The sequence below is a fragment of the Cyprinodon tularosa genome, unplaced genomic scaffold (assembly GCF_016077235.1).
Source record: "Cyprinodon tularosa strain WSP-4 unplaced genomic scaffold, ASM1607723v1 ctg105, whole genome shotgun sequence".
NCBI classification, from domain to species: domain Eukaryota; kingdom Metazoa; phylum Chordata; class Actinopteri; order Cyprinodontiformes; family Cyprinodontidae; genus Cyprinodon; species Cyprinodon tularosa.
The window spans coordinates 480,411-499,563 of NW_024037838.1; the positions used below are offsets into that span (position 1 = coordinate 480,411).

Sequence of the window (19,153 nt, forward strand, 5' to 3'; positions counted from 1 at the left end):
GCTAGTCCATTGGAGGGAAACACAGAGACAAACAACCATTCACGCAAACATTCATACCTAAGGAAAATTTAGAGAAGCCAATTAACTTAACAGTCACATTTTTGGACTGTGGGAGCCGGAGTACCCAGAGTGGACCATGCAAGCTCAGGGAGAACATGCAAAGTCCATGTAGGCCTGGAAACGAACCCGGAAACTTTTTGCTGCAATGCAGAAGTGCTACCCACTGTGCCACTGAGCAGCCCGACTAAATATAATGCATCTTAATTAAATAAATCAGTTGTGACTATTTTCAAAGTAGGGTGAAGAGACCTACATTTAATTTCTACCCAATACAGTAATATAATCAGATTAATTTAAGTTCTTTATGAAAAGATTGAATACTGCAGTCACTTCGTCACTAAATACAATGACCACTGGGAGGTAGAAAGACTTCTTTATTAACTTAATCCATTTCTAAGTCATGGGGCTTACTTACAATTCCAACAGAAACTACACTTTAGCTTTTAGATAGGCACATCCTAATTTATACAAGATGGCAATATATATATATAAATGAAAGGGAGAGAAAACAGCCAGAAGAATTGTTTAGCAAATCTTTTCAGCACAATATCAGTTGATGCTTTCCACACATGCAATGCTCCCATAGAAGCAGATGCACTTTGAATAAACTGCTTTCTTGATCTTTCTCAAAGTACTATTGTATGTTTAGTTAATCAAATATGGAGAAATTCTCTCGTTAACTTCCAGACACAAAAGTGGACTTCATACATGTATTCACAGACCTCTGACTCTATCCCCCACCATTCTGCAAACAGCAGAGCCCAGTCCAGTGGTAGTTTGAGAAAGAGTGGGAGGAATGTATGTGAAGATGCAAGAATCATCTGGTGAATCATCAAGCTACCCCCTCCATGGCCCATGTCACAGCTGGTTAAAGTGGGTAAGGAAGCCATCACTGGGGCAGCTGCAGCAACGTGCCCTGTCCTGATGGCAGGTAAGTGACATTGCGGGAGCGTGAGAGCTGGAGGGCGATCTCTTCTGCAGCCTCCAGTTTACGAAGCTCCACCAAACCGTCACCGGCCACCATCAGAGAGTCGGCAATGAGCAAGGCAGCCTGAGAATCTCCCTCTGCTGAAATGATGGCAGCCTGTTTCTGTTGCTCAGCCTGATAAAACACACAGAAACAACATGGGCTTAGACTGCCAGGTTAACCTAAGCAGAATTGACGCTAAAGGTTGACTTAACGGTCGTTTGAATTATTACCTTTTCTACAACAAAACGGGCCCGCTCAGCCTCCTGCTGGGCCACCTGCTTCATCTCAACAGCCTCTGTGAACTCCTTACCAAAGGTCAAGTGTGTCTAAAAAGATGACAGTGTATTAATTCAAGTTAAACAGAAAAACAATTGACATTGTTGTTCATTTTACAAGCAGCTTCATACCAGTGACACGTCATCCAAGATGAGCCCGAAGGTGGAAGCTCTTTCTGTAAGATCCTCGCTGACCTGCTGAGACACAAGCTCTCTCTGCGTGATGAGCTCCCCTGCATCAAATCGAGCCTGAAAGGAAAAAAATGTCTGATTAGTTTAAGTCCCCCATTAGACAATGGAGAAAAAAAAGGTTCTTGCTTTCTGACACGCACCACAACAGCCTTTAAGACCTCTGTGGTGATGGAAGGCAGCACCCTCTCATCATAATCCTCACCAATACTGGTGAAGATTCGAGGCAGCTGGTTTGTCACGGGACGGAAGAGGATACGCAGTGTGATGTTAACATTCTGCAGATCTGCAGAGAAAGTGGTTAGAAATGATTAATGTAACAGCTATATCCTTAGGGATACAGGATAACTATTAGTGATTCTTTTCTCAACATCAATTCTATAGTCTTAACAGCTGCACTTCATACAGCCTGCCTGTTTTCAATGTTAGATCACAGAACAGCATTTTTAGGTGGTGTGCCCGCTCTGTCTTCTGAACCACCTGTGATCAGAGCAGATGGCTTCCATCCCTGAAGCCCGATTCAAGTGCATCAAACCTCAGTCCCTAGCTCCTGTTCCTTCATCTTTCATTAAGTCAACGATAAGAATTTTATCATAGGAGGGAAAAGAAATATGTATTGCTGCGCCGAATCTGGGTAACCTTCGGCCTTCCAGATGTCAATATGCAATGCAAAAGCCCATGGATTCTTCTAGGCAAATCTGGACAATGGGCCTTTCTAAAAAGAACTAAAAACAAGTTACACAAATGTAGGGATCGACAAACTCTTCATAGCAGAAATTAAAACCTATCAAGATGGGACATTTGCACGTCTCACAAAGACGTGCAAATGTTTATTGAGTTACTTTCCATGAGGTGATCTGTACTTGTTTAATCTGTCACGCAAGGAAATGTGGGATACGAATGGCATGAGCTCCCTATGATGATCTCTGACAGATTTTCCTTTGACTAAAGAGTCCTTACAGGGGCGTGCAGCGGTTAGAGAGCATGACCCATGTACGGAGGCCTTAGTGCTCATCGCGGCAGACTCGGGTTGGTTGGAATCTGACCTGTGGTCCTTTGCCGCATGTCTCTCACCCCCTCTCATGCCGCCTTTTCAGTCAGCCTACTATAGATAAATTGAGCCACTAGTGCCGCAAAAAACTCAAAAAAACAAAAAACATAAAGAGAATCCTTACAGATCTGCTGTATTTGGGTTGAGCATCAGTCCGGTTTTGGTGTGATTTAAAAGGTTGTATTTCCCTACCACTTGTTCAGAGGGATACTGCTGCAAAGTGATTGTCTTGATGAAATCAGCAGAACAAACTTTGATTATTTTGACTAATTACCATGAGAAGCTTAGCTTGGTCACATAGGATCATAAATGTTTAATGTGAGTCTATTTACCGTATAATTACTATGACTTGGTTACACATGTCTTTCTAATCTGTCCAATAAACCACCTTGATCCAAGTGCCTTGAATTTATGTTTTAAAAGTACTATAGTGATACATTTAAGGACTTTAATTTGACTCACCTTTGCTGCCAGTGATGACAGGCACATTGCGTGGGCGGGATCGACAATCAAAGATGATGGGCTTCTGAACCCAAGGAATGAGGAAGTGGGTGCCTTCACCGACAACTGCTTCCTGCACACCTCGGAATCGGTCAAATATTACGGCCCGGTGCCCTGCATCAACTATAAAAAAAACAAATATAGTTACAAATGACTAATCCACAAATAAGGTGTCTTGTTCAAATGCAACTGTTCATTTGCAGATAAAACCTCTCACCTTTCTTTTTTAGATCACTTGATTTAATTATAAATCCAATAAATCAATATATAGTTGCTGCCAGTTTGTCTTTAAATGCTCCTTATGCAGTTTGTTTCTTCAGCACATAACTATTAAAGCACTGATCTCATGTAAAATTAAAATGGCAGCAACTCCAATAACTAGTCAACACTTAACTTATTTCTTATAAGGGGGTGTTTCCTAACAGCTTTGAAAGGAGATTTTTTTTACTTTTTTTTATCGTCTCGTGTGGTTTAGCAACTACAAATTTGGCAATTTGGATTTGGTTAAGTAATTAAAAAAACAAACAAAAAGTCCATTAATAATGAACTTTTAACCAGCATCAATAAAGAGGATTTAACCAGTTAAAGCTAAAAACTGTTCATGTTCCATGATATTGATCCTGTGATTTAAAGACTGGATGTCAGACAAAAAGCTAAAGCTACCTGAACGTTCCCTTGATGTGTTATAGAGCAATGCATGCCTGACCTGCCCCTACCCGACCTGTTGCTAAATACAGTCTCATTGAGGTATCAGTCACTCATCCACTAACACTTTCTACTGCACCACTGTTTAATAAAACATCAGGAGGGATATGTGTCACAACTTTAGTGACGCTAACTGCAAAGTAGCTACAGGAGCAGACAGGACAAGTATTCAACCTGATAATACAATATATTCTAGTGTTACAACCGAAGAGCTCATCAGCAAAAGGTTCAGTTATTATCCGATAGGCACTTTGCTGTAAAGCAGAGGTCACAGATTATCGGACTGCGGTCCGGATCCACCTGCTGGCTAATCGGGACACAACTTTATTTAAAACATTTATAAACTACCGTATGTTGTCTGACGACAGTGTCTTGGCTTCACCTGTGGCGCTTCTTTTAATATGATAAGACCCTCCAGAGCTTTTGGGACCAGGCTGCACGTGATAAAAATTAGCCGAAGAGATGTGTCAGCCTGGATCACTGAGGCGAGCCACTTTTAGACACAGCAGGCAAAACTGTGGCAAGCCGGGCAATGAGAAAAAGAAAACTGCTGGAAGAAGCGCAGTGAACTAGTGAAAAGCAAAATGGCGTTCCCAAAGATGACCCTGGGTATTTTGGGTATGCTAGGCTCAACCCACTGCTGTAAAGCAGCTTTCTTCACCATGAACATAAACAAAAATGAATATCGATCCAGGCTCACGAATGAGTACCTTGATATGTGCTTGAGAATGGCTTTGTCACCATTCAAAACCAGGTTTAAAGCCTTGCAGGGCAGCTTAAAGCCCACTGCTCTCATTAAGCCATAAAAAAGAAAATAATAAATAAAGGTCACTTCAGGTGTTTTATAAAATATGTGAATCAGGAAATTGTCTATATAGCAAACTGAACAAATCTTATTTTCTAACGTAGAAACAAATGTTAACATTTTGTTTTTTTATTTTAAAAATTCCATGTATAACAAGGATGCACAAAAACCTAATTTTATTTCAGTATGAAATGCTGTTTAAAGTAATGGATTATAATTAAAAATGTCGCCGGTCTTGTGCGAAATTCTGTTTCCCCATGAAAATCTGTTCCCCCTGTGTCGGGAGCGCGCATTGCAGCCAGAGAGGCGGATCTGACCATCCTCAAGGCGCTCCTGATCATTTTTCGGTAAAAACAGCTCATATAATCATCTCAACTTTGTAACATCCATTTTAATCGGTTGCTCCTTTTAAAAAATTGTAAAATAAATACATTAACGAGGTCCTCTTACACTGTTTTGTGTTGTTTTTTTAAACGCCAAGAGAATCTGTATTTCTCCAACTTTTGTCCCTTCAGCCTGACAGAAATAAACGTCAGTCACCGAACACAACAACACGTAGTGTATTTTTAATTTTTCGTTGCTGATATAAGAGGATGGAAACTGGCTGATAGCAGGGCACACAAATTAAGACGTCCTGCGAAGATGAGAGAAGAATTTCTGGTTAATCACCTTCTAATGTAAAATATGACAGATTACTGGATTAAGGACATTTATAGTAGGCTATATCACATCACACATATCAATTTTAGAGAAATTGGAAACAGTTGCTCTTTATTTCCCAAAGATATGGGAGGAGGAGAGGAGAGAATGGATGTTTCAGCTGCCTGAAATAATCTGTTCCCCCTCCATAACAGGGGAAGAAATTGATTTACCTGCAAGTCTTTAACTGTGCTTATTCCTCTCACCACCAAGAACAAATCCTGTGTAATTTGGTCATATTTACTGGTTATTTGCAAAAATTAAAGGGGGGGAACAGATTATTTCAGCTGCCTGAAATAATCTGCTCCCCCTCCATAACAGGGGAAGAAATTGATTTACCTGCAAGTCTTTAACTGTGCTTATTCCCCTCACCACCAAGAACAAATCTTGCGAATTTGGTCATATTTACTCTTTATTTGCAAAAATTAAAGGGTTATGGAGGGGGAACAGATTATTTCAGGCAGCTGAAACATCCATTCTCTCCTCTCCTCCTCCCATATCTTTGGGAAATAAAGAGCAACTGTTTCCAATTTCTCTAAAATTGATAAGTGTGATGTGATATAGCCTACTATAAATGTCCTTAATCCAGTAATCTGTCATATTTTACATTAGAAGGTGATTAACCAGAAATTCTTCTCTCATCTTCGCAGGACGTCTTAATTTGTGTGCCCTGCTATCAGCCAGTTTCCATCCTCTTATATCAGCAATGAAAAATTAAAAATACACTACGTGTTGTTGTGTTCGGTGACTGACGTTTATTTCTGTCAGGCTGAAGGGACAAAAGTTGGAGAAGTACAGATTCTCTTGGCGTTTAAAAAAACAACACAAAACAGCGTAAGAGGACCTCGTTAATGTATTTATTTTACAATTTTTTAAAAAGAGCAACCGATTAAAATGGATGTTACAAAGTTGAGATGATTATATGAGCTGTTTTTACCGAAAAATTATCAGGAGCGCCTTAAGGATGGTCAGATCCGCCTCTATGGCTGCAATGCGCGCTCCCCACACAGGGGGAACAGATTTTCATGGGGAAACAGAATTTCGCACAAGACCGGACCTTTACTGGTTGTTTATTTTTTTTTTTTTGGACCTCGCTTATTTTTCATTGGTTACCCTTGCTATATAGAATTAGGTGTTTATTCTTCTGAAGAAGCCGAAATAATAAAGTCTATGAGAACAACAACCTTTTCAGCTGGTGGAATATAAATAAATGTATTAATCATCAGTTCTTCAAAAATATCATAGAGATATTAACTAAAGAATTATAAATATGGGTGCAAAATGGAAAGGGCCAATTAAATAAGGGTACATAGTTAGCAAAGGAGTTGCTAAATAGGCCATATTCTATCTACCTTGATATTAGCAACACTTACCGTTAAAGAGGGCGGAGTTCACAACACCTCCACCGATGGCGAGGGCAAGCCCCAGCTTCCCAATGGACTCAAACAGTTTGGCCATGACAGCAGAAACCTGCATGTGGAAACAACAGCTACTTCACTAATACGGCAGGCATTGTAAACCCATTAAGCATTTGTTGAAATCCTTAAAAGCCACCTTTAATCCCTTCTAAGCAGAACAAACAGACAGTGGCCTTGATCGGTGACAACCGAGGATGTGGGGTAAAGCTAACTTAGCTTCACTAAAGGTAAAGCTAATCTAGCTTTAGCTTATCTTAAGCTTAGCGGTTGTCGGTATATAAAGATAACGTGGAAATTCAGAACATCCCAGCATGAGTAATAAGCGTAGGATTGTGCGTATAATGCGTTTCAAATCGACCAGTGAGTGGCTTAAATGGTAACAGTTAGCAGTTTAGCTTCCACTGATGAAAATAGTCAGGGGAAACTCGTGCTCGTCTTTCTCAACCATCCGACTGGTCCAGGCGTTCGTTATAAAATGCAGGTAGTGGAAGAAAAATAACCCTTACCCTTTAGAGTAACGATTGCTACTTTATGAATGTTTCATCTAATGGCTTGTCAACGTCTCTATCACAATAAGTGTCATAACTCACCTCAGCTTGCACCAACTACTGTGACCTCCACCGGACACGACGTACAACACATGAAATATGTGACTTTCTGCGGATGCGCACAGCGCGTCACAGCCTACAACCTAATCTGATTGGACAGGACCCAGATTCTCTACTTCGTTGGAAAAAGGTTAACGCAGGAAAGTATATCGTAACACCGCCACCTATGGCCAATCTGAAAAATAAAATAGTATTAAATGAGAAATCTTCTTTTAATTAGCATTTTCATCTTATAAAAAGCTCAAGCTCTTTCAAAATGAAATTGAATTGATACAAAAAAACAAAACAAAACAAAAAATCAACCTTTTTACGTTAAATGAGCTTTAGCGATGAGCTTTGATTGAATGTGACAGGAAACTGATTTTACTTGCTGAATGTTCCAAAAATAGGACTTCTTAATCATCATGGCTTTATCAACCTGCTCCTAAAAAATGTAAACAGTATATCCCTGTTTCCTCATTGGTTTAGTCACTAAAATTATAGAAATAAATATTTGGGGTAAAATATAAAATAATGATTTCTTTATGTAGACAAGAATACCTAACTCTTAGTTGAATTGGAATAGAATAGAATATATATATATATATATATATATATATATATATATATATATATATATATATATATATATATATATATATATATATATATATATATATATATATATATATATATATATATATATATATATATATATATATATATATATATATATATATATATATATATATAATTAGTTCTATGAATACTTACTAACTATAATTGTGGTCAGGATTTTGTTGTTGAGTAGTAAGACGTTTAGAACATATTTTGCTTCAGATCATATGTTAAATCGTTGCTCTAGACTTATTTTAATAATTTTCTTTGTTTCTATTTAAAAGAAAACTGTAATCAGTCGTAGAACTTGCACATATCTTGCGGTTTGTTCATGTTTCCGAACATGCTATGGATGGCCCTGCATGGATCACACGGTGCGGCCGAATTATCCCGCCCCCTAGCGGGAAGAAACAAAATAAAAAAAAAACATGTTAGTTTCACTTTTCCTCCACAGCCTGTGAAGATTCGCGATCTTTGAAAGTTGTCAAGAAAGCGAAATCAGCGTAAAACAAATGAAAGGTCAGGAATGTTTACATCTTCAGGGGATCACCGATTAATCTGATCGTTTCTGTTGATCTGAATCAGCCCAGATCTGCCTGATTTATTTACTTCCTTGATTCTCTCCTCTGAATTGTGGCCTGTCTTCGTGCTGTGGGGTAATTACGCGCCTCTTACTGATTTCAGCAAACCGATTCGAGAGAAAAATATCAGAAACAAAATAAGGTTGTGGAAGTAGTGCGATTGCATGTGCGGAAATCACCATTAGATGTAACAAAGGGGTGTTCTATTTAATAAAAGAGCTGCAAACTAGTTGACAATCGCTAGGGAATAGGTGGAGGGGGGTGACTTTGTAATTTCTTATTTTTAAAACTTAACCCGGTGTTAAACAAGAGGAGTGTTGCAAAAGGATCACACCTTTGTTTCTTTTTCAAAGCAAATATCCTGAATTTTAATCAAAATATAGTTTTTTTCTTAATATAACTCAGTAGACTATAAACTACCATATAAAAACCGTATAATTTATTCATCTCTTCTTAAACATACAAACGATTAGATACTCTCCAATGTGAAATTAACGTGCTGTGTTTTTTTTATTTTTTACACATATAATGAAATTGTTTGAGATATATTTTTTGCATATTGATGTAATTCGTTAATAAGCCCAGCAGAGGGCGATATAATATCTGACATGTCTTCCAGTATGTCAGTGTGGGATTCATAGATGTCTCAATGATTAACAGAGGCATAAAACTTACCTGGTTTCTCATCATTAGCCTGATAATCATGATCAATCCTTACAAGGACATGTCGTTTTTTTTATTGCTTTTCTTGTCTGTCTCATGATTAGGAAACTTTGTCCCATTCAGCACTGATTGTGTTTCTTCCAGCAGATGGCAGAGGCGGGCAGGACTGTGAAAGTGAGTGGGCTCCCCACTGACATTGAAGATGAGAGGCTAAAAGACAAGTTACTCATTCACTTTCTCAGATCCAGGAATGGAGGAGGGGAAATAGACCATGTCGCACTTTTGAAGCCAAGGCCTTTATGTGCTCTGATCATCTTCGAGGACAGCGCGGGTCAGTTGGGTTGAAGTGTTTTCTTTAATAAACAGAGAGATAACCAGTGTATGACATAAATATACACATAGCTGCTTCTACATGCTTTAAGAAAGAAAGATCCATTAAGCAAGGATTCATTGTTTTTTTTTTTGTAATTCTGCTCCTTTGTTGGTCTGAGTTTAAAGGTGTGTGTCAACACAATGCCTCTAGATAATTTCCTAAGATCACTTATAACTCTTCCAAAAAAAAACAAAAAACAATCCACTGGAGTCGGTTTCCGAGTTTGAAGACGTTTCGCTTCCCATCCAGGAAGCGTTTTAAAGCGTTTTCAATTCGCCAGCTGGCCCAAGCATCCATGGAGCCCTATGCAATATGTTTTTCCGTCGTTGTTTTTTATATATATTTATACTCCTAAATGTATACATTACCAACAGTAATAAAATGACGTAGTACGTATTCACAGTAAAATTTTCATTTAGCTTCTAATTTTTGTTTCTAAGAAGCAACAATGTGTAAAAGTAACCTGTGTTGCAAGAACAATGGCAAATAAACAAATAAAATAACACAGATAAATAAAAAACCCAAAAATATCAAGCACATACTTAGTTATGTAAATAAAACACCTTATAGTAGGTAAAAATTGTTGAAAGTTGAGTCATTTGTCCTTAAAATGAGGTAAATCTATGTCAAAATATATGAAATAAATCTACTTAAAAAATGTAATCTTTACTCACACGTTTGACCTCATCATGTTACTTTTACAAGATCAGAGACATATATGATCTAAATAATCTAAAAATCTGTAGACATGCAAATAATTAAAATAAAATAAAAATATGCTCTTGGGGGTCCCCAACTTGCCTGAGGGCCCCAAGCAGCAGCTTAGTTTGCTTATGCCTTGGGCTGGCCCTATCTAGCACAGTTGTGGGGAGTTGATCATTTGAGTCAATTTTACAGCCAAGGCACCTTTAAGCCTTGTAGTATTTGATCTGACATTGTTGCTTGAAGTTTGAGGCCATCTGTCCCACAGCTAAGGTTGAAGAAAAGGCTGTTAAAGTAAAAAAAATAAAATAAAATAATCCCAAACACTGCAGCACGGCTAAAACAGAAAGACTGAAAATCTGTTTAGCAAAGTCCAGATATCATCATGATTGAAATATTGTAATGGGATCTCAAGAGAGCAGTGCAGAAAAGGTTGTCCATTAATTAAATCCTCTATTGATGTTAGAAACTGATAAAGTCTGATAGAATATAAATATTTCCGATTGCTGCTGCTCACGGAGATGCAGAAATCTTTTTAACTGCTGTTGTATTTATGTCATTCGCCTACAGATTTTCTACTTAGCAGACATCTTTGTTTCATAAACATTAACAGAAATAAATCTGTTGCATGTTTAAGGTTAGATTTTATCTATTGTACAATATAGTAAAGACCTTGCCATTTTATGCTTTTTTATGATGCATAAAACAAGTTACTAAGCATGATGAAAAGGTGCTCTCATTTACATGGCATTGATATTGATAGTATCTCTGCTGTCAGCAGTGATTTACACTGAGCTGAGATGCCTGTATGCGAGTCGGATGCAGCCAAAGGCAGAAATGCTTACTCTGGAAGCTTTTCAGACTCTGATTGATTTCTCCCCAATGACCCCTCTTACACAGTGGCACAGAGAATTGTTCAAGACTACCGACACGTTCTGGAAATAGATGGGAGGAAATATGAACTTAATGCTTCAGAGCATCCTGACAGCTTGGACGCAGACCAGGTAAAACGGATCAAAATCATGCACATGTTGGGAAATTTAGTTAGGACCCTGGGATTTGATTGTCATTGTTTTTTACATTTTAGGTCGTCCTAAGTTTAACCGCAATGGTTGACTACAGCCGGCTTCCTGGGGGAATCAATGCACTGGAAAACCTTTGTGAAAGTCATCAGGATGTCCAGATAAACCAGACTGCTTCTGAGAGGTGTTGTACATTGTCTGGCTCATACTCCAAGGTGCAGGCTGCTTTGGCCCAGCTACTGTGCCATCCTGGAGGTCCACAGTTCTCAGAGTATAAAGACTCAGGACCAGCTGCCTCCAGGAGGATTTCACCTTTGCAGAAATCACAGAAGCCTCAAGTGTCAAAAGACCAGAGGAGAAATCCTACCAAGCCAAAAGAACCTAGAGAAGAAAGAGATTACTCTGATGTTCTAACAGAGGATAAAAACTTAAGCTTAAACAGAAATCTGGCACCTGGAGATGATAACTGGGAATCTGCCAATCACAAAGTGAGCGCAGCTCAGGGCTCTCCTACTGCTTTCATAGAGGAGTCCTCTCTGATCGTGGACTCAGATGTGTTCCAGTATCTGCAGAAGCACTGCAAGAAGGAGTACCATAAAATCCTGAGTCAGTTTGGTATTGAGGTGATAAATGAAACGAATCAGGGCCTGACCACTCTGTTTTTGCACATTGCTGATGCAGCAGTGGGGGAGGAGGGGCGGGAGCGCGTGACACTCGCTAAAAAGGCAATAAGTCAACTTTACCAGGAGAATGAGGCAAAGATCTGTCGAGACCAGATGCCTAAGATCATCCTTAACCACGGGGGAGGACTGCAAAGGGCAATGGAGAACTTAAGCACAAGACTTCCAAAGCTTCTTCTAAACGAAGATGAGCAGAATATTTACTTTATTGGTAGCAGTAAGGATATAGCTGAGGGCAGACACTATCTTCTTATAGACCACAAGGAATCAAGAAATAGGAAGGAAGATGTTGCCAGTCTTCTGAATTTCCCTTCTTATAATTCTGGCTCATCACCACTTCATGCTGAGGAGGAACGAGGGCCCTTAACTACTTCTCAGGCTGAAGGACATTTTGATGAAAGGGTACATAGGAGGCTGATATCAGAGGAAGATGAACTCAGAGGTGATGGAGCTAGAAGGTATAAACTAGCCGCTCGGTTTAAAGATTCAGGACTTGCCGGTTTGGGGAACTTTCCTTTCCGCCCAAATGCATCACCCAGCAGGCAAACCCATCAGGAACAGATGCCCAGGACTGAAGTGCAGTCCCAAACAACAGGGATATCTGGTGAAGAAGCTTTACAAGGGGACATATTATTTAAAACAGCACATGCATCTGCATCTCCATCTGCATTCACCACGATTAAAACACCACTGATCACAAATACGGCAGATACCCGACCAAAGAATTTAACATCCCCATTTGGTTTAACTCCTTCCAGTCTCCCAAGCAGTGCACTTCCACCTTCTGCGCCTGGATCCACTTTAAAGCGAGCCAGTAGTTTCTCAGGAACCCCTCAGCAGAAAGCTCAGGTCTTGGGCCAAAAGAGCCAAGATGATTCCAGTAAATCCCCAGCTAGAGTCAGGGAGCGATCCTCCAGCTTTAGTAGCCAAACATTGAGGGATAAACAAGAAGTCTATCGTGAAGAGATCTCAGTTTCCCGGGTTATGTGGCAGTACATAAAGGAAGCCTACGGCACCCGAGTGGAGGACCTGACCTCTGATCTCCAGATGAAAGAGAGCTTTTCTGAGGGCAGTCGGGATTTGACTATAATCTTGAGAGGGGCCGACTCGTCCAAAGTTAAACTATGTCGGGAGCGTCTACAGACGCTTGTTGACTCAGTTGGTGCCGACTTCTCTGTTCAGGAGCTGCGGATGGCGGAGCTTGGCATTTCCAATCCTGACGATGAAACTTTACAGGCTTGCTGCTCTGAGGTGCGCAGCCGCTTCAAGAAGGTCGTAATTCACACCATGAAGAAGAGCTTGTATCTTGTTGGTCCTGAACAGCTGTGCTCTAAGGTTGCTGCTACACTGAGGGAGGTATTTTCCAGAGAACCTGAACAACATGACTTCTCAAACCATTTTTTGCCGTTGAATGCAACCCAAAGCAGAAGTCGAGCCCCGGACAGCAGTTATCAGGTGGTAGCATTCACCCAAACCAATAAAGCCAATGGGAACGGTGGGAATCAGCAATGGAAAACAACCTATGACAGAGACTTTAATGAGAATAGGCCCATTAATGGAGCAAGTAGCCAATTATCAGTGAAGAAAGAATATGTCTTAAGGGAGAAAGAGGATAGAAAAATAATCGAAAACAATCCCGTGAATGGTGAGAAAGAGAGGACATTACATCAAACAGACTTTACGGGACATAGATCATCAGAGACCCAGAGCAACTCAGCGGAGTCCAGGTCAGGTCCGGAAGGACAGGTTTTCTGCTCTGTCTGTGAGCAGAGGAAGCATTTTTTGGTGAGGGCAAAGTGTGGGGTCACCCTGTGCTCAGAATGCTTAGAAAGGGTGCACACTTACTGCAAAATCTGCTATAAGGCAGAGCCCAAGGAACCCCAAGGAATCTCAGGCGAGATGAAGAAATCCAAACTGAGCATAGCCTTACCAGGTCACACCAAGGACACCGCCATCAAGATCACTTACCGCATTCCTGATGGTATCCAAGGGGTGAGTAGCTTAATTAGAATCTATCAATGATCCATCTGATAAAGAGCTTGTTTTTTTATCTTTTAGTGCCTTCGGCTCCACCTTTACAGAGAGAGCAGCTGAGCGCGTGATGTCACTCAAACTTAAGTTTCTGAAGTAAATAAACCAAAACTTTATGAGAAATGTAGAATGCTTAAAAAAACGCATGTTTAAATCAAAGAACGAGACACAATTTTATTTTCTTCCAATATTGGTGTTTGAAAAAATATAATTTCAGCAACTCAATAAAACCACTATATAAAGCTCCTGATCGGCATGCCATTTTTACGGAATTGGAGGCTACTAATTAAAATGCATTTCATAAATAAACTGAAACCATGTGCATTGCACTTTCTCCTGTAAAAACCGCATGTCGTCAAAAGAAGAGACTGACTGCAGCAACAAATCCTGGCCGTGGACGCCAGCTACTGCTGTGTTGATGCTGCGTTGTGTAGCCGACTGCCCACAGGATGGATAGAAATCCGTAAAAAGATTAATCTTGTATTGTAAAAGAATCCAGCCGTTAATTGGAATCCATTTAGTGAACTTAAAAATAGTTTAAATCCAAATCCATTTTATATATATTTTCACAATTAAGAGGAATTGAGAAATTTCTATTTATTATATTAATTGGAATAGTCTAGCTAACCTGACTCCGCCAGATGGATTTGCTCCGCACATCCATCTGGAAACCTTCCGTTGCAGTAATTTTGGGAAGGGGCGAAAATACTGTTTAGCTGATTGGCCTATGTTGGTGATAGACGGGCCAAATAAACCAATCAGATCAACTAAGCATATGACGTACTAACAGACCGATGACGAAAACACAACCACAAGCCAGGCTACTCTTGCCGAAGCCAGTCGGGAGAAGAGCAAAACATCTTTTCCTCTGAGAAAAGCCTCTAGAGCAGTGTTTTGCTCTTCTTTCAGTGAAGAAATACTCTGTAATTCCGATAAAACTTGCTCGATAGCCACGCTAACGCTAGTTTCATCGGCTGAAGCCGCCATGTCCTTTAGACTGAACTGTCGGGCTTCTCGTTGCCTCACACCTCAACCCGCCTCAAAGCCAACGCTGATTGTACGTTCGTTTGGTGAACGGCTCCAAATTTTCTTCAACGGAGAGTTTCCAGACTGATTAGCGAGTGAAATCTTGAAAGCTCGCGAGATCAGGATGGTCTCACAAGGCTATAGTCTATCACCATAAAGTATCCATCAACTGATGTTTGCCACATATAGAAAAAGAAAATCTCTAATATACATATTTTAAAGCTAGAAAATAGATCAGACCATTCCTGTGAGGTAATTGTAGCATTATACATTATGTATATGTCTCCTGGTAACCATCACAAATTTAATTTTACACGATTAGTTTAACTGGAAATGGAAACTGGAACAAATACTCCAGGCATCAGTTTCAGGCCATTTCAGTAGCCTGCTGTCAAACAGAGGATGTTAAAAAAAAACCTCATGTTGACTATTTGGTACGATGGAGTATTTAACATCGGGATGTTTTCTTTTTTTTTTTTTTTTTTTTTTAAATAACAGGAGATATTAAATAAAATTCTTGCTGAAAACTAAAACATGGGGCAGTTCTTGCTCCTTCAGCAGGATGATAATAATGCACCAGAAACAGCAAAGTGAACACAAAAGTTGAGATGCTGAAAACTGCAAAAGGTTTACGGGTATAATATTGAATTTATATCTTGTGGCTTTGATTTTTATGTGAATTCTCTCTGATCAGGAGGGTCATCCGTCACCTGGTAAACCATTTAAAGGTGGCCTATTTGAAGCCTACCTCCCAGACCATGGCAACGCTAGGAAGCTCCTTCCCCGACTGGAAAAGGCCTTTAAGCAGGGACTCACCTTCACAGTGACGGGCAAAGGAAGAGAGGCCAGGGTCACCTGGGATGGCATCCCACACAAAACCAGTTTATATGGAGGCAAAGCTGAGTGAGTGAAAATATGATTGTCCAAAAAAACAAACAAACATCCAACTAATCTACAAATTAAAACCTAATTGTTGTTTCTTTCAGGAAAGGGTACCCAGACTCAGGTTACCTATCACGCCTCTCCAGTATCTTAACTTCTAAAGGGATTGAGTAGCTGTCAGCCTGGTCCAAAAAAAAGAAAAAAAAAAGGAACAGATGAAATCTCTTCATGTACTTTAAGTTTTTTAATTAATATAATTTTAACTGTTTAATTATTGTGAAATTGTAATATGCTGTAACATATATGTATGCTTCTTTATCCGTGATTGTATAGAAAATTGTATTTTTACAAAGAATTGATATGTAGGTATTTTTTAACATTTTTTTATACGTGCTTCAATCTCCGATTGTGTTAAATTGTCCTGTCATCACAATTTGCATTACTTCATGCACCTTTTCCAATCATTTCTTACTAATTAAGCCTCAGTTTAAATATGGACACTTTGGAACGTTCTTTACGGAATAAACCACAAACCCGCGTGGCTGTAGATTACTGGAGGATATAACTTTAAATAATTAGAGCACATTTCCTGACTTTTTTTAATGCTTTTTTTTATTAGTCCTGGAAAACATGTAAGGCATATGGTAACATTACACACTGAAGCGTTACAAGCTCTAAAGGCCATGGGGACAGCATGGCACCACGCAGTAAACCCAGAGTCAAGCACAGAAGCAGCAGTTTCAAAGGGTTTAAAAAACAAAGTCGAGGCGAGAAGTGTGTTTTTGTTTTCTTTTTCTTCTATAATCCCAAGAAAAATCAGTGAAGGAAATGTTGCGTTGTATAAATTGATCAGTGCTGACAGAACTTCTACCAGGAGGAGGGACGTGAAATGGGTTTTCCCGAAGCACTCCAAGAGATAGGTTAAGATGTGTTGTGGCTTTACCAGCCGGTCTTGGCATTGCCCATCCTGAAGGTGAGAGCAGGGACTCTGCAGTTCAACGGCACTCTTCTCCTTTACACCACAATACTATGTGAAACCGATGAGAAGCTACACACAATTGACTAAACATGCATCCTAATACTAAACTGTACATGAAGAACCCTGGCAGATTGTGCTTTCTTTGCGTTTCTGCAATGCCTCTTCATTGCATTACCTTAAAAGAGACTGCAGAGAACGTAAGAGCTGCAGGCAGATGTTGGAGTGAATATGAGCCACCGACTGATCACCCTTCATGTGGAATGTGAATGTTGTGAAGGAAAATCATGCAGTTGGAGTTTGTGTCATGAAACATAGTTGGGCAGCTGTGTGTGTGGAAACTACAATTTAGGATAACTTAAGAAACCATATAAAATTAAAAATGACTTCAAATGCTGACCGTGGAGTGTCTGCGAGGAACGTTGGCCATAAACCAAGACAACCAAAGAAAAGGAGAATTTGAAATACTGACTTAAATGTATATTCTCTGGCTCTATATTACCGGTGTTAATTGGTGCCCTCATATCTAAGAAAATGACCACACGTTGCCTATTTTTACCATGTAGTGCATCTCTGAGTTGCTCTTGCATAAGTGTCTGGAATGACTGGGAAACCACTTTAGGATGACATACAATCCGGGCTCACCATAGTGGAAGGGCATCCAGGCGGCAGGCCAAAGTAGGAAGGGGGTGGGACTCATTTTAACCAAAAAATCCACTTGAGCTTAAACCCCAGACATGAAACACCGCCTCACTGATTAACTTCATCTCATAGGCATTAGCTCAGAAGAAACACTGGGAAATACTGGAGGAAAAAGAAGAAAAAAAAAAGATCCTAATCTGTTTTCCACATGCAGATGAATGCATGTGATATCAAATTCCAGATGTCAAAATCGTGTTTTATTTTCTGTGAAAGCAGGGAAGAGGGGTAGCAGAGGGGAAGGGGGCTGATACCAGGAGGACTTTTGGCTGCTGCTAAACTGCTGCAGGGCCAAGAAGCTCTGCAGAGAGGAATGACTTAAAAACCGTCAGTGAATGGAGAGTAGTGCTAAAGCGGAAATGTTGCGTCTGGGGCAGGCTGGGGTTGATCAGCCCATAAGCCAGGCTTTGTTGGGCTGTTTTACAGTATCTGCATCGCTGCACAGCTGTGTGAGAACATCTGTTTTCCTCACTTGCTATACAGACCATTTGCAAAGCTACAGGCAGAAACATATGTGGAGTAAGGAATGTGGCGAAGCTTTGGATATTGAGGAGATCTAGTCATTTTAGTGAAGTTTTGAGTCCGAATCTCTCCTGCTTTTTAGTTGTTAAAGTTGTAAACGTTTAGGAAAAATAATATGATTGTGTAAAAGAAAATACACAACTGCTTTGTGTTGAAGGTAAGCTCTGTGCATGGATAGAGGCACAGAAATAACCAATCAGAACCAACAAATGCTTTGAAAACTACATGAAAAAAAGGTCCCACAATTCCCTGAAATTCAAAACGTATACAAAACCGCAGTTGTTCCTCTTAGGGGTTGATGGAAACGCATCCAAAGGCAGAATCTTTTTTTTTTTTCAATATATTTTTATGCACTGTTAATATTCAAAGCATTGACAGAGGAATATACATAAAATTTGGCACACATGGTTTGGACCAACAGAAAAACAACAATAAAAAAAAAAAAATTATCACATTTAAAAGGAGTGCAGGTTAGCAGGTCCCCACGGAGTACTGTATGAGCTTTGAACTTTAAACCCTCGGATAACTAAAATACAAACAAAAATATAAAGGAAAATCAAAATAACAGTAAGCAAAACATTTTTCTTTCTTCGTCTTTTTTTTTTTACTGAAGCAATTGTTTCTCACATGGCACTCAGAACAGAAGCACCGTCCACAGGTTCACAAAGGGAGCCCAGCAGATTAGAACAGAACACTAACCAGAGGCTGACAGAGCACAATCACTCCCCACACCAGTATGGTGGTTTCACTCCAGTCCATTTCCTCCAGCTCCGTGTTTTGCTTCCCACTGTCAAGGATGAATGAATGCATTTGAAAAGTTGGCCCAAATGAGGAGGACCTTTACTCAAGTGAATGTGTTTGTGCCACCTGCTTTGCAAGGATGAGAAACAGGCTGCAACTCTGAAGCCCAAACAAAAAAAAAAGAACAGAAAAAAAAACTTAGAGCCAGGGTTGGACTGGAGTGCCACCTCCATGCTTGCAAGTGCATTAAGATCAGCGAGCAGAGTGCAAAATACTAATACCGACTGTCCTCATAATACAGGCCTCTTATCAGACAGGAGGGAGAGATGGAGGTGGAAGGAGGGTCTGTGTGAAGCTACATCATATTTGTAGCAGAG

The 19,153-nt window shown here is 39.8% G+C and overlaps 2 protein-coding genes across 4 annotated transcripts; one reads left to right on the top strand and one right to left on the bottom strand.

Annotated features, from left to right (window-relative positions):
• Positions 1 to 414: 414 nt before the first annotated feature.
• phb (prohibitin) lies at positions 415 to 7,395 on the bottom strand. Its single transcript, XM_038284340.1, has 7 exons — positions 7,264 to 7,395; positions 6,629 to 6,725; positions 3,008 to 3,169; positions 1,638 to 1,780; positions 1,438 to 1,554; positions 1,261 to 1,356; positions 415 to 1,162 (listed from the first exon to the last, which is right to left on the bottom strand). The coding sequence occupies exons 2-7, from the start codon at positions 6,711 to 6,713 to the stop codon at positions 950 to 952; spliced, it is 816 nt and encodes a 271-aa protein (XP_038140268.1). The 5' UTR covers positions 6,714 to 6,725; positions 7,264 to 7,395; the 3' UTR covers positions 415 to 949.
• Positions 7,396 to 8,283: 888 nt separating this feature from the next.
• si:busm1-163l24.3 lies at positions 8,284 to 16,038 on the top strand. Of its 3 annotated transcripts, XM_038284372.1 has the most exons (7): positions 8,296 to 8,397; positions 9,270 to 9,296; positions 9,365 to 9,453; positions 11,098 to 11,201; positions 11,285 to 13,891; positions 15,651 to 15,859; positions 15,943 to 16,038. In XM_038284372.1, the coding sequence occupies exons 5-7, from the start codon at positions 11,306 to 11,308 to the stop codon at positions 16,010 to 16,012; spliced, it is 2,865 nt and encodes a 954-aa protein (XP_038140300.1). In that variant the 5' UTR covers positions 8,296 to 8,397; positions 9,270 to 9,296; positions 9,365 to 9,453; positions 11,098 to 11,201; positions 11,285 to 11,305; the 3' UTR covers positions 16,013 to 16,038. The 3 variants fall into 3 exon arrangements, with proteins under 3 accessions (XP_038140281.1, XP_038140290.1, XP_038140300.1); XM_038284353.1 differs by having other exon boundaries at positions 8,284 to 8,397; positions 9,270 to 9,453; XM_038284362.1 differs by having other exon boundaries at positions 8,295 to 8,397; positions 9,267 to 9,453.
• The last annotated feature ends 3,115 nt before the right edge of the window (positions 16,039 to 19,153 follow it).

Coding starts and splice junctions, on each gene's coding strand:
- phb (XM_038284340.1), bottom strand. CDS start 6,713: ATGGCCAAACTGTTTGAGTCCATTGGGAAGCTGGGGCTTGCCCTCGCC. Junction 3,170..6,628: donor GAACTCCGCCCTCTTTAACG/GTAAGTGTTGCT, acceptor TTTTTTTTATAG/TTGATGCAGGGCACCGGGCC. Junction 1,555..1,637: donor AGGTCTTAAAGGCTGTTGTG/GTGCGTGTCAGA, acceptor TTTTCCTTTCAG/GCTCGATTTGATGCAGGGGA.
- si:busm1-163l24.3 (XM_038284353.1), top strand. CDS start 9,270: ATGGCAGAGGCGGGCAGGACTGTGAAAGTGAGTGGGCTCCCCACTGAC. Junction 9,454..11,097: donor CATCTTCGAGGACAGCGCGG/GTCAGTTGGGTT, acceptor CCTCTTACACAG/TGGCACAGAGAATTGTTCAA. Junction 13,892..15,650: donor TTCCTGATGGTATCCAAGGG/GTGAGTAGCTTA, acceptor CTCTCTGATCAG/GAGGGTCATCCGTCACCTGG.